The sequence below is a fragment of the Acanthochromis polyacanthus genome, chromosome 11, assembly GCF_021347895.1.
Source record: "Acanthochromis polyacanthus isolate Apoly-LR-REF ecotype Palm Island chromosome 11, KAUST_Apoly_ChrSc, whole genome shotgun sequence".
NCBI classification, from domain to species: Eukaryota; Metazoa; Chordata; class Actinopteri; family Pomacentridae; genus Acanthochromis; species Acanthochromis polyacanthus.
In genome coordinates this window covers 36,682,735-36,694,846 of record NC_067123.1, presented here as the reverse complement: position 1 = coordinate 36,694,846, position 12,112 = coordinate 36,682,735, and the positions used below count along the sequence as shown (strand labels likewise).

The 12,112-nt window shown below is 37.5% G+C and overlaps 1 protein-coding gene across 1 annotated transcript; it reads right to left on the bottom strand.

Moving 5' to 3' along the window:
- Positions 1 to 723: 723 nt before the first annotated feature.
- On the bottom strand, positions 724 to 5,569 carry LOC127536110 (IgGFc-binding protein-like). The gene is made up of 4 exons (XM_051955589.1): positions 5,339 to 5,569; positions 3,672 to 4,248; positions 2,462 to 3,054; positions 724 to 1,317 (listed from the first exon to the last, which is right to left on the bottom strand). Exons 1-4 carry the CDS (start codon positions 5,567 to 5,569, stop codon positions 724 to 726), a joined length of 1,995 nt encoding a protein of 664 aa, XP_051811549.1.
- Positions 5,570 to 12,112: the final 6,543 nt, after the last annotated feature.

The window sequence follows — 12,112 nt, the reverse complement described above, 5'->3', positions numbered from 1 at the left end:
GGAAACTTTTAAAGAATGATTGGAATTTTCTTCCTGAAGGTTTTGCAAATTTTCAGAAATTTAGGGAATTTTTTTGCTGAATTTTGGGATTTTTTTCAGACAAGGAAACAATATTTTTTGGTGCCTGTAAATGAGGACAACAGGAGGGTTAAGAATTAGCCTCTTATCTGTATGCCTGAGACAAACAGACACACATCTCAAAACCTTTGCAAATGAAAACTACTTGCAGGACTAGATACCATTAGGGAAAATTTGGGTGAAAATTGTCTTTAAACTTTTTAGATAGATGAATAGAATACAATATTATGCCAAATGAGATTAATAGGAAGAATAAATGGAGCTCAAACTGCATTTCCGTTGCTGCAAACGAATCCTAAAATTCGACTCTTAATTCTCCTCGTCCTTACCGTGCCATTGCTGCAGGTGCATTTCATTTGGCAATTGGTATCGGGGTAAAAAGCCTGCCCCTGCTGGTAGTATACGCCTTCATACATGCAGCCACATTGGTTGGCAGGCACACATTTATCTCCACTCAGGAGGTAACCCTCATCGCAGGGGCATCCTTCCATGCACTGAGCTCCACAGTAAGATGTTGTAGAGTTACTCTCACATGACCCCAGACAGGAGCTGGTGCAGAGCTCATAGTGGCTGTTTGATGGACACTGGGCGGCTAGGGGAAACACAGAACCGGGGTTACTTTGATTGTTAAGTGGTTTGAGAGATTCACAGTGATTCGTCCATGATCTTACCACAGAACTGAGCCGACCTCCAGGGGTAAACGGTGACGCCTTGTAGCTGGCAGGCGGCTGTATACGCAGTCAAAGTCTTGCACTGCATGCTGCCGCTGCCCTGGTACAGGCAGACGTCATACAGGCAGTCATTCAGGAAACCTGTGGGGTCGATTGTGGAGTGGCAGTCACGGAACGGGCCTGCGGGGTCGCTGATGAGGCCGCAGTAGCTGCTGGTGTTGTACAGAGCCGTCTGGGTGCTGTTGCAGCCCGGACAGGGGCTGCTGCAGCCGTCAACGCAGCCGGGGACGGAGGCCAGCTTCCAGCTTTGGCCGAGCTCCTCAGAGGTGGAGGCTTGACGTCCGTCTCTCATCTGCATGTCGTCCTTAAGGTTGAGGTTGTAGTTGCCGCAGAGACCCTGCATGGCTCCCACGTACGTGCTGGGGACGATGACGAACGCTACGCTGTTCCAGTCGTAGTAGACCTTTGCGCCAAAGTCTGTCTCGATCACAGCAAACCAGCCGCTGGTGTAGAGATGGAGTTTATTGTTTTCCAGAGTCATAGGGAGGTTGGAAAGCTCACCATTGACCTGAATGATAATAATGGCATACAGAATAGGTTCAAAAGGTAATTTGCACATTTAGCAATGAATAGAAATACATGCAATTAGAACTGCAACAATCAAGAAAGATCCTCAACAGTTATGGTCAAGGTTAGGTGTCCCACATACTCGTATTGTTTTTCTGCCAAATTTTGAACAGTTTACCTTATTTAACACAACAGATTTCTGTATTTTGACATGATGTAACATTAGTAAAGTGTTTCCTTCCGAGTGAAATATACCCTTGTGCATACTTCCCTGATATTTAGCTGAATAATTAACACTCTTTATGGAAACCAGAAGTGAACAAGGTTGTGAATAAACATTTCACTTTTTCATCCATTAGAAAAACCAGTGTTATAGTACAAAGATATTGTAGGGACTGTGATCTGTCTTAGCTGGAGAACATGCAAACTCCATCCAAAAAGACACCATCAGGTTCAAACCCAAAACCTTCTTGCTTCACCATCATTTTTTACTTAATGTGGAAATGCTTTTCTTCCACTCTTGAAGTTGGTGGAGCTAAGATTAAAAAGATAATGAAGTGATATCTATGTGCACCAATCAGGATTTTGGCAAAACGTCAGTTAAATTATGATCACATTCATGCAGTTGTTGGATGAGAATCAGGACAATCCAACTCAGACCACACCAATACTTAATATTTAAAAGGGTTTTTCTCTGATTGTTATTTAATTCTAAATATTTAGTGTAGAAATGAGAAATTCCAAGTTTTTAGCAGCTTTAACAGTTTTTCAGACTCATTTTGCAGGATATCATTATTCTAATTTCTCCATTGTGCTGCATTTCATCATCTTAATTTTATTGTTATTAGAATATCGTAGCTTTCCACTCAGCCAGTGACACAGTCATGGCACCAACTGTCACCAGAATGCTTGCTCATGGGAGATCTTTGAGTTTCTGGGTGCTCCATGTCCAATATTACATGCTCTTAATTGTAATATTTAAATGAAATTGTAGGGTCCTAATCTTAGCATTTGCAATGACAATCTTGGTTTTAAATGTGCTACATGTACTTTATTTGACTTGACAAGCATTTTGTAATTGATTATGAAAAACATTCTTAGTTGCAGGACTAATTGTATGCTGTTTTTAAAAACTATATATTTACCACAACAGCACCAGGGTACTCTTTGCTGATGGTAAAGTTGTAACCGTACACCATGACCTCCACCAGCTGGACGACGGACCCGATCCTCTTATCTTGGCCGCTGCTCTGCAACACAACGCTGAAATGTTCCAGGCTGGTTTGGTTGGAGGAGACGCTGGCCATCTCGTATACGCAGGTGCCCTGGAAGTTGAAGCGCTGCCCGTCAAAGGTCACAAAGTGCGGGTCACCGGACACCATGCACGTGGCGTAGCTGAGGGCATAACAGCCTCGGAGGCCGGCCACCACCTGGCACTGCTGCCCTGAAGGACACCCGGTCTGGCTGCTGGACAAACCTCCGCCGGCCGAGCACGTGTAGAGCTCGGTGCAGGTCTCGTCGCCCCAGAAAGACGTTTCAGCTTCCACGTAGCGGCCTTCGTACGTGCAGCCGCACTGAGCTTCGGGGACACACTGGGAGCCGCTGAGGATGAAACCGTCGTTGCAGACACAAGCCTCCACGCAGCTGCTGTTACAGGCCGAGTTTCTGTTTGCACATGTGGCGGGGCAGGCGCTCCCACAGAACTCATAGTGACTGTTTGCCGGGCAGGTGGGTACAGCTGCAAGGACAGAGGAGAGTTTGATGTCAGTTATTCACATTTATTTAGTAGTGGAAAGTATTCAGATCACTTCAGTAAAATTTGCAACTGGGTAAATGTATAATTGCAGGACTTTTTGCATCATAGCTGACATTTTTGCTGTCTTCAGGCCTAAAATCAACATGGCCGCCTGTAACCAAAAATAACATGGCATTTTTACACAAAGATTCTTCTAAAATATTATATATACAACTGAGTAAAATTGAAATTGAAAGTTATTTCTAAAGATATTGTAGTACTCCTGTTGACATGCCATAAAGCCACACTCGACTCACACACTATTTTATATTAAATAACTCACTTGTAATGCGTAACACATACAATTTGTCATCTTTTTCACTATATTTATGTGTATACATGTGTTGTGTATTTATTTATGTCCAAATGCTGAGGTTAATTGATTATTCTAAATTTGCCCGTAGGTGTGAGTGTAATTGTTTGTCCTGTTTTAAACTACTGCATTGTTTTTTAAGTTATTCTCTTGTTTTTCACTGTGAAGCACTTTGGTCACCCTTTGGGCTTTTGTAAAGCGCTATAGAATTAAACTTTGATTGACTGATTGAACTGTATTTACTCACGGCACTGAGCAGAAGCTCTCCAGTTTATACTTTTGACCCCTGACATCTGGCAGATGTCAGCGTAGCCTTGAAGAGAGTTACAAAGGTACGTAGTCATGTCTTCACCCCTGCAGAGGTTGATCATGCAGTTGGTTTCAAACTCGCTGGAGTCAATGTTGAGTTGACAGCCTAAGAGCTCGGCGTAATTTGGTATCAGGCCGCTGCAGAAGATTTGCGTTTCTAGTTTCTGATCTACGCCGAGAGAACAGTCGGCACACTGGCTGCCACATTCGTCTTGGCAATAGGCGTCATTTGTAGCGTCAGGAACCTTCCAGCTAGCTCCCAGTGCTGCTACACTGCTGGCCACCGAACCGCTGGGGGTCGTCAGGTCGTCCTCCTTTTTGCTGTTGAAGTTCCCACACAGGCCGCAAACACTGCCGGCAAAACTCCCCGGCACTGTGATGGCAAGGTACTGGTTCCAGTCGTACTGCACCGTCAGGCCGAAATCTGCCTCCACAACCACAAACAGACCCTGCTGGTAGAACTTCACCTGGCCGTTGTTCAGGTTGATCGGGAGGTTCCATTGTTGGTAATTCACCTGAACATAAATCCATCAAAACATGAAGTTATTTTCTTGCAAAAAGATATAGTGGGAAATCAGTAGAGCAGGCAAAGCTGTAGCCAGGATCTTAAAAGTATGGAGGTACCCTCAAACACTGTAATTAAATGAATTAAACCTTGAAAAGAAACCAAGAAGAAAGTCTCTAAATGTGTTTCACTTATCTGGAATTAGTTTTTCTTTTTGTCATTTTCAGAAAGAATGTTTTAGCTTTTTTCTATTACCGTAAATGAAACAGCCCATACAGTCATTTTCTATGACAGTAAAATGAATTTTTAAAAATAATTAAAACCAGACTGAGTCACAGATGTACACAGTTACATAAAATGGCGCAAAAAGTATTCAGATCCTTTACTAAAATAAAGTACCAATACAGCAATATAAAATTACTTCAGTTCAAATAAAGGTCCTGCTTAAAAATCCTACTTAAGTAAAAGTGCGTCTGTAAAAGCACCAAAATGTAGCTTAAGTATGAAAGTAAAACTGCTGATTTGGTCCCTGTGACTAATATTTGATAATATAATGATATGATTTAATCATTAAAACTCAAACATCAGTCGCGGGTTACTGTTGAAGCTGCTGCAGGTGGAGCTAATTAAAATTCATTTATTCAAGTTTTGTATACAGGGTCGGTACTGAAATCATGATTTATGATGAAACATGATTAATTGAATCTTTCTTTTTTGGTTAGACATTGGATTATTTTAAATTTTGGATGTAATTTTTTTTCTCCAAAAAGACTGTATTGTTAATGACAACAACAACAACAATAACAACAATATTAATATGGTATAAATATAACAATATAATATATAGGGATGTTCCATATTGACTTTTTTACTGATATGCCGATATTGTCCTGCTGTCTGTTGTATTGTCTTCTGTTATCTTTTGTGCAAAAACGCCATCTTAAAAGGAACTAAAGCTGTCAAATAAATGTAGTGGAATTGATATTTAAAATAGGATAAAATGGAAATACTCAAGTAAAGTGCAAGTACTGCAAATCTGTGACGTAACAGTGTTCATAATTCCAACAATAAAATCACTTCAGCGCTACAGACTGACTCACCCGGACCAAACCAAACTCGGACTGAACTATTTCGATGTTGAACCCGTAAACGTTGATGCTGATCGTCCCCACCGATGGGACCAGTACGCTGCTGTCCGCGTTGACGTTCTTGGTGTCCACCTCGAAGGCTGGCAGGGCAGCATCAACGTGGCAGTTCTTGGCCATGACGTAGGTGCAGTTTCCCATGAAGGTGTAGTAGCTCTGATCGAAGGTGTAGTGGAGGTTCCCCATGACCCAGCAGGTGCCTGACTGTGGCGTTAGAGCGGTCGGTCCTCCGCTGCTGTAACCTAAAACAAAAACAAAAAAATATATTTACATGTGAATCAGGTGGCATTTATTCATCTGTATTATATATAACCTTTTTTTTTGTCTCAGTGTCGTTTCTGTTGGATTAACTTGTGATCAACTTAAATTGACCCCTTTCTGAAGTTTGAAAAACTGGAAAAAAAAAAAAAAAAAAACATTTTCACAGTGAAAATTCAGATTTTTGGGAAATCTCTGAAAATTTTTTGGTGGAAAAAAGAAATGTTAAAAATGTTTCTTAAGAACATTCACACAAAAAAATCAGATTTTTTTAAAGAACGTATCAGAAGCTTTATTGATATCTATATGAAACTGTTTTAGATATTTTTAGGATTTTTTTGGGAACACTTTTACTCATTTTTTTGAAAATATTTACAAGAATTTTCTTGGCAAATTTGGGGGATTTTTGTTATTTTTTCATAAAATTTTTAAGGGAAACTTTTAAGGAATTCTTTTGGAATTTTCTTCCTGAAGGTTTTCCAAATTTTCAGAAATTTGGTGAATTTTTTTGGTGAATTTTTGTTTTTTTTTCAGACAGCGAAACAATATTTTTTGTTGCCTGTAAATGAGGACAACGGGAAGTTTGAATATATAAGTTCTGAACACATTCAGCGCTGTCACAATATGCCAATGAGTCTCTAATAATAAAAAAAAAGCTGAATTTCAACTATTTTTTTAATTTATTGTTTTTTTCCTCATATGAATGTGTATTTTTATTACATAAAGTTGTTTTTCTATAACATTCTTGTAATCTAGATCACCTCTCATAATAATGTCACACTGCCAAGTTTAATCATTACCATTGAAGGCCTAAATTGTTATTATTTTAAGGTACTTCCTGATCACTTACCGCTCAGCAAAAGGGCCGACAAGAGGATAGCAAATAACTCCATGTTTGTCGATGGAGACGACCTGAAACAATAAAAAGGAGGTCCAGTGATATAAGCAGAGAAATGAGGCAAATTTGAACTTTTGAGCTTTAAACTTGTACGTTTTTTTTCCAGATTATTTCTCTATAACGGATACACGACCACAATCATGACAAAAACCTTATTTTAAACTGTCAGAAACAGCAGAAAACATAAATTGAAAAGAGATGAGAAATGGAAATAGAAAAAAATGACATTATTGTATTAGCATCTAGAAAAGCAAACTATCCATTGACATCACAAACCAAGAAATAAGAAGGAAAATGCAGAGACAAACCTACTTTTCCTCTATTGCAAAGCTTTGACATTACCAGTAGAAGATTCACTATAAAATTAATGTATTTTAGAAAATGTTTCCAGAAAAATATTTCAAGAATGATTTTTACAAATTAAATACTTCGATATATAATAAAACATTCTCACCTGAGCAGGTCAACAGGTGGTCAAGAGTTCAGCTGCAGGAACTAAAGATGCTTAAATACTTTCACGCTCCGTCTAACGGACCAATCAGCTTCCAGCTTTGCTCAGCAGATCCCACAAATGAGCAAACACATGACCTGACCATAATATTTATCCAGAAAGGATTTACTTTCAGTGAATAAAATAGGTAATATAGAAAAAAAAACTAAAATGTTTCATAGATAGGAATATAAATAGCAGGATGTGAGATTATAAATCAATTTAAAATGACATTTAGTCCCGTTGTAGCCTTCTGCTTTACTGCGGCTTCATGCTTCAGGTTAATTTATCTTTATCAATCTGGCTCCATATTGTTGCTATAATTATCAGCTGTGATAAAACTGTTGACACTGTGACCGTTTGGTGGCCGCCCACAAGAATAATGACGGGGTGTGAGTTGTTTACCTTTTTTCAGGGCTGCTTCAATCCTATCATGGTTATTTTCAAAAGGATCGCGTTGAACAGTCATGACGTAGCGCTGCTGGGCCATTGTTTTGTTTTGCATGAGATAAAGAAATAAAGACTTTATCGGGTGGTTGTATTTGATCATGGAGAACATAAAGAACTAGTAAATGTCAATCCATTTTTGCATGTACATGTATAGATAGATACCAGTGTTTAGTCATGCACGATACATAGAGCTTTGCTACTTTCTGTGAACTTTTGAAGATAATTTTTGTTTCATAATGAAAAAAAAATCAGTCCTGTTGTTAGCTTTAATTGTATTTTTTGCAGCTAGAATCTTGTTTCTTTGTGGCTTCATGCTTCTGTGTCTATTTTTGAAAAAGTGAACAAAATGCAAATTTAAAAAGAACCACGTGCTTCACGTACCGGGTGTTCAGGACGCAAAATAAAAGCAAAATATAAATAGATACCGGCTGCCAGTCTATCAGCATGAACCCTGTAAGACCCAAATCTAGAAAAAAAAGCAAAAAAAAAAAAAATAGAATAAAACAAAACAAGATTTAGATTTTCTTTTCTTCACCCCCCCCCACACACAACCAAATATAGACAAAAATGAGCAAAACATAAAGAAAACAAAACAAAAACTAAATATACATATATAAATATGTATAATTATAATATATATATATATATATATAATTTAGTTTTTAGTTAAAAATATATATATATAATATATGTAACAATAAAATAATTTCAAAATAAAACAAAAATTATTTTATATATACACACATGCATATATGTATATAATTTTAAGGAATATATATATATATAAAATATATAGAATATAATATATATTATGCATAAAAATGAGCAAAAAATAAATAAAACAAAAACATACACACAATATTCTTTGTTTTATTTTATTAATTTTTTGCTCATTTTTCTATATGAGTTTATATATATATAAATTAATATTAATTTATATATAAATAACAGAAAATAAGACTTAAAAAAGATAACACTGATGTTGTATTTTTGCAGCATTATATTTTGGGTTTTGACTGTTGATTTGTTAGCGATTCATACGGGGACACAAAGGATCCTCTGGACAGCATTTTCTGTGTCACAGGCCGCCACTTTTCCCCATTCCACTCCAGTTAAACCAGAAATACTGGTCAGACCTGGTAACATGAGAGTGTGAAATATGTGGGCAGGGCTGAAAACATGAGCTGCTGGAGTCAAATAGTTTGACAGAAAAGAAAGGTACTGTGGAATTCTTGGATCCTGGTCAGTGGTGGGGATCCTCCCAGATTCATGAGAACAATATCAGGAGCAGTTAGATGATTAAAGTCAGTAAATACTTCTGCTTCTCAGAATAATAATTAATTACCAGTAAGGTGTAATTAATCAGCATCTCACGGCTTGTTCTTTTGGCTTTGGAGGTCACAGGTCACACATTTTGGGAACCGACCGGCAACACGTTTCATTCTATCACATGCTGAAACTACACTAAGATTCGTGGCTCATTTCACCTGCTTTCAATGTACATAAAAAGAGTCAAAACTGCTCCAAATCTTGTAATTTGGCCACTTGGATTGAGCAGAAACAAGCTATCAGACATATTATTCATCACGTCATTTCATGCTTAACCTGTCAGCAAACAGTTGCTTATTCACATGTTCTAATGTTTGGATTTATTAGCAGTCTTATTTCTGCTCCCCTGATGAATTTAAGTTAAACATTTATTCTCCTTTTATCCCTGTCGGCTCTAAGGTGCTAAGAGACACATTAACTGAACTCAGACCATTTCCATTTTACTAACTGTGTGGCTCGTAGCACCAAGAAGTTGCAACTGTGGTGAAATGTTTAAATTATTGACAATGTATGGCAGAAGTCTGTTTTCACTTTGGCATGATGACAGAATATTTTTGGGCGTAAATTCTTGTCATAAAAGGCAAAAAACTGATTGAGTGCTGAAAAATAAAAATAAAAGGGGAAACTTCCAAGGAGATATTAATACTTTCTATAGGCATTGAACTTAGATACAAGTGTTGCCTCCACTAAAATAGTTAAAAACATTATTTATATGTCCATGTCTGTAGCATATTCTGCAGATAGAAAATGCAGTGAAAGGTGCAGACATTCCTCACCTTGGAAAAAAAAAAAGCTTTCTGAGATTTCACCATGTACTTATTGTTACCGCGCCCCACATAGTTGGAATATACTTTTAAAAAAACACTTTGACCTCATTACTACTACTGAGACAGTACCAAGGTTTATTTTGGTCGATATATAATTTAGAGACTTTTGAAATCCATTGGATAAATCTTGCATACATTTATATTAAAAGTAAAAAAAACTAATGTTTTCATGTTCATTCTCATCACGTCTTTACAAATTCCATAATTATTTATTATGGAAACAATCACTTAATACAAAATGACTGAATATTACTAAAATGTCAACTAAATAACTATCCAAATTTAATAGCAACCAACTTCTAATTAGATAAACAATAATAAATGAGATTATTCTAAAATAGTTTTGATTGTGTTCTTTTGTTAAGTTGAGATAATCATGACAGATCATTTTTTTGGCAGTATATCAAATTTAACATGGAAAACAACAAATTGTATCTGTGTCCAAGAAATGACTTATAGCTAAGTTAATCATTACAAAAACACCTCTCAAGGAAGTGTGTTAACATGACCTGCTCCACATGATGTCATTTCCTCCTGAAGAAGAGACTGGTAGACTCCAAGGCTTTCTGAGTTATTTAGTGTAAAGTAGTGTATGAGTCAAGTGTGGATTTATGGCATGTCAACAGGTTTACTACAATATCTTCAGAAATAACTTTCAATTTCACTCGATTGTATATATAATATTTAGAAGAATCTTTGTGTAAAAATGTCATATGGTTTTTAGTTGTAGGCGGCCATGTTGGTTTTAGGCTTGAAAACAGCAAAAATGTCGACTATGTTACAAAAAGTCCCGCAATTACATACTGACTCTAGCTGCCACTGTTTGTTTCTCATTACTTGAAAAAGAAACGAATGTTGATCTGAGATCTAGCAGATCATTTTCTCTGAGTGTTTTGCCTGAGAAGTGTACAAAAACGCCTCAGTGACACACAAAATCTCCAAATTACATATTTCTTCCTGTGCTTCTCATCCAGCCTGTTAAAATGAGGGCGGACATGAAACGCAGCAGGTTCCACAATCACAGGTGATGTCAGCAGCGTCGGCTCGGACCTCACTCAACCTGTTTGCCCGTGAAACTCAAGCAGACGCGCAGGAGGCGGTTGAGAAAGCGGGAGGAGGAAAAACTAAGAACAACACCGTCACCTTCATTCTTGCGCAGTCCGAGGAGACTAAAGAGACGAGGGAACTGAAGTGGACTCCAAACAGATAAGGTAAGAAGACTCAGCAAGACAGGACTCTAAAGTGAAATGAGTTTTGTGATCACGCTGCTTGTATCAGAGTGAAGCTGTCAGAAAACCTGTCCTGCCCGTTTTGTTCCACCAGCTCAAACAGCATCATGCGGGTTCACTGGATCGCGTCTGTTTTCTTCATCCTGGTGTCCATGGGAGTGCTGATGGTTATTCTGGGCCAGCGTCATATGATAGACAAGCTCAGCAAGACAGAGGACAGTCTGAAAGTGGACATGGAGAGACTTTCTAAAGAGCAGCTGCATGAAGCCCTGCCAAAAGATTTGGTGGAAAAGGAGTTTTCTCAGAAGCTGAAGGAAGTGAAGGAGACGGAAGCCGTAGTGGTCAAACTGCTCACCGGCATGGAGCAAAGGAAAGAAGAAGTTGAGAAGTGTCAAGCAGAAATGGTAAAAAAACAAACAAACACGACTTATTTGTAAAAGACACAAATACCAGTTAACAATGTCTGACATTTCTCCCACTGTTGCAGAAAGCAGACGCCGATGGCTTGAATGAAGCAGAGAAGACACAAAAGGAGAATGAAGGTACGACACAGCTGCCACACTGGACAAAATGCTACTCTCTAACCCCGAAAAAAAACGTTTATTTCAAGGAACTTTTACCTTGAATTAAGTGAAAAAAATCTGCCACTAGAACAAGTGAAAAACGGCTTGGGAAGATTTCTTGAAGCAAGATATATTTAGAATATTGAGACCTTTAAATTAGCTGGGAAAACTTATTTTAGGCTGTATTTTACTATTATTGTCAAGCTTAGGTGTCTTAAAATAAGCCAGACATGCTAAAATAAAAGCATTTTTTCACTCAAAAATAGATTTTCGCTTTCATGTGATCTCCTAATCTAAGATGTATTAACCCTCCTGTTGTCCTCATTTATGGGCATCAACAAATATTGTTTCCTTGTCTGAAAATCCAAAAATTCAGCAAAAAAAAATCCCGAAATTTGCAAAACCTTCAGGAAAAAAATTCCAATAATTTCTTAAAAGTTTCCCATAAAAGTTTTATTTTAAAAAGTCCCCCAGATTTGGTAAGAAAATTCTTGTAAATATTTTCAAAAACATGAGAAAAAAAATTATGAAAACATCCTAAAAATATCTAAAGTGATTACATATATATCAGTAAAACTTCTATTGTCTTTAAGAACATTCACATAAAAATCAACCAAAATCCAAAGAAATTTGCTGGATTTTGGTTGATTTTAATGTGAATGTTCTTAAAGAAACATTTGTAATA

What these genes read in the sequence shown, in the direction of transcription:
- LOC127536110 (XM_051955589.1), bottom strand. Translation starts at nt 5,569, where the DNA reads ATGGGGAACCTCCACTACACCTTCGATCAGAGCTACTACACCTTCATG. An exon ending in CCGAGTTTGGTTTGGTCCGG is followed by an intron (nt 4,249 to 5,338) that starts GTGAGTCAGTCT and finishes ATTTATGTTCAG; the next exon opens with GTGAATTACCAACAATGGAA. An exon ending in GAGAGCTTCTGCTCAGTGCC is followed by an intron (nt 3,055 to 3,671) that starts GTGAGTAAATAC and finishes CTGTCCTTGCAG; the next exon opens with CTGTACCCACCTGCCCGGCA.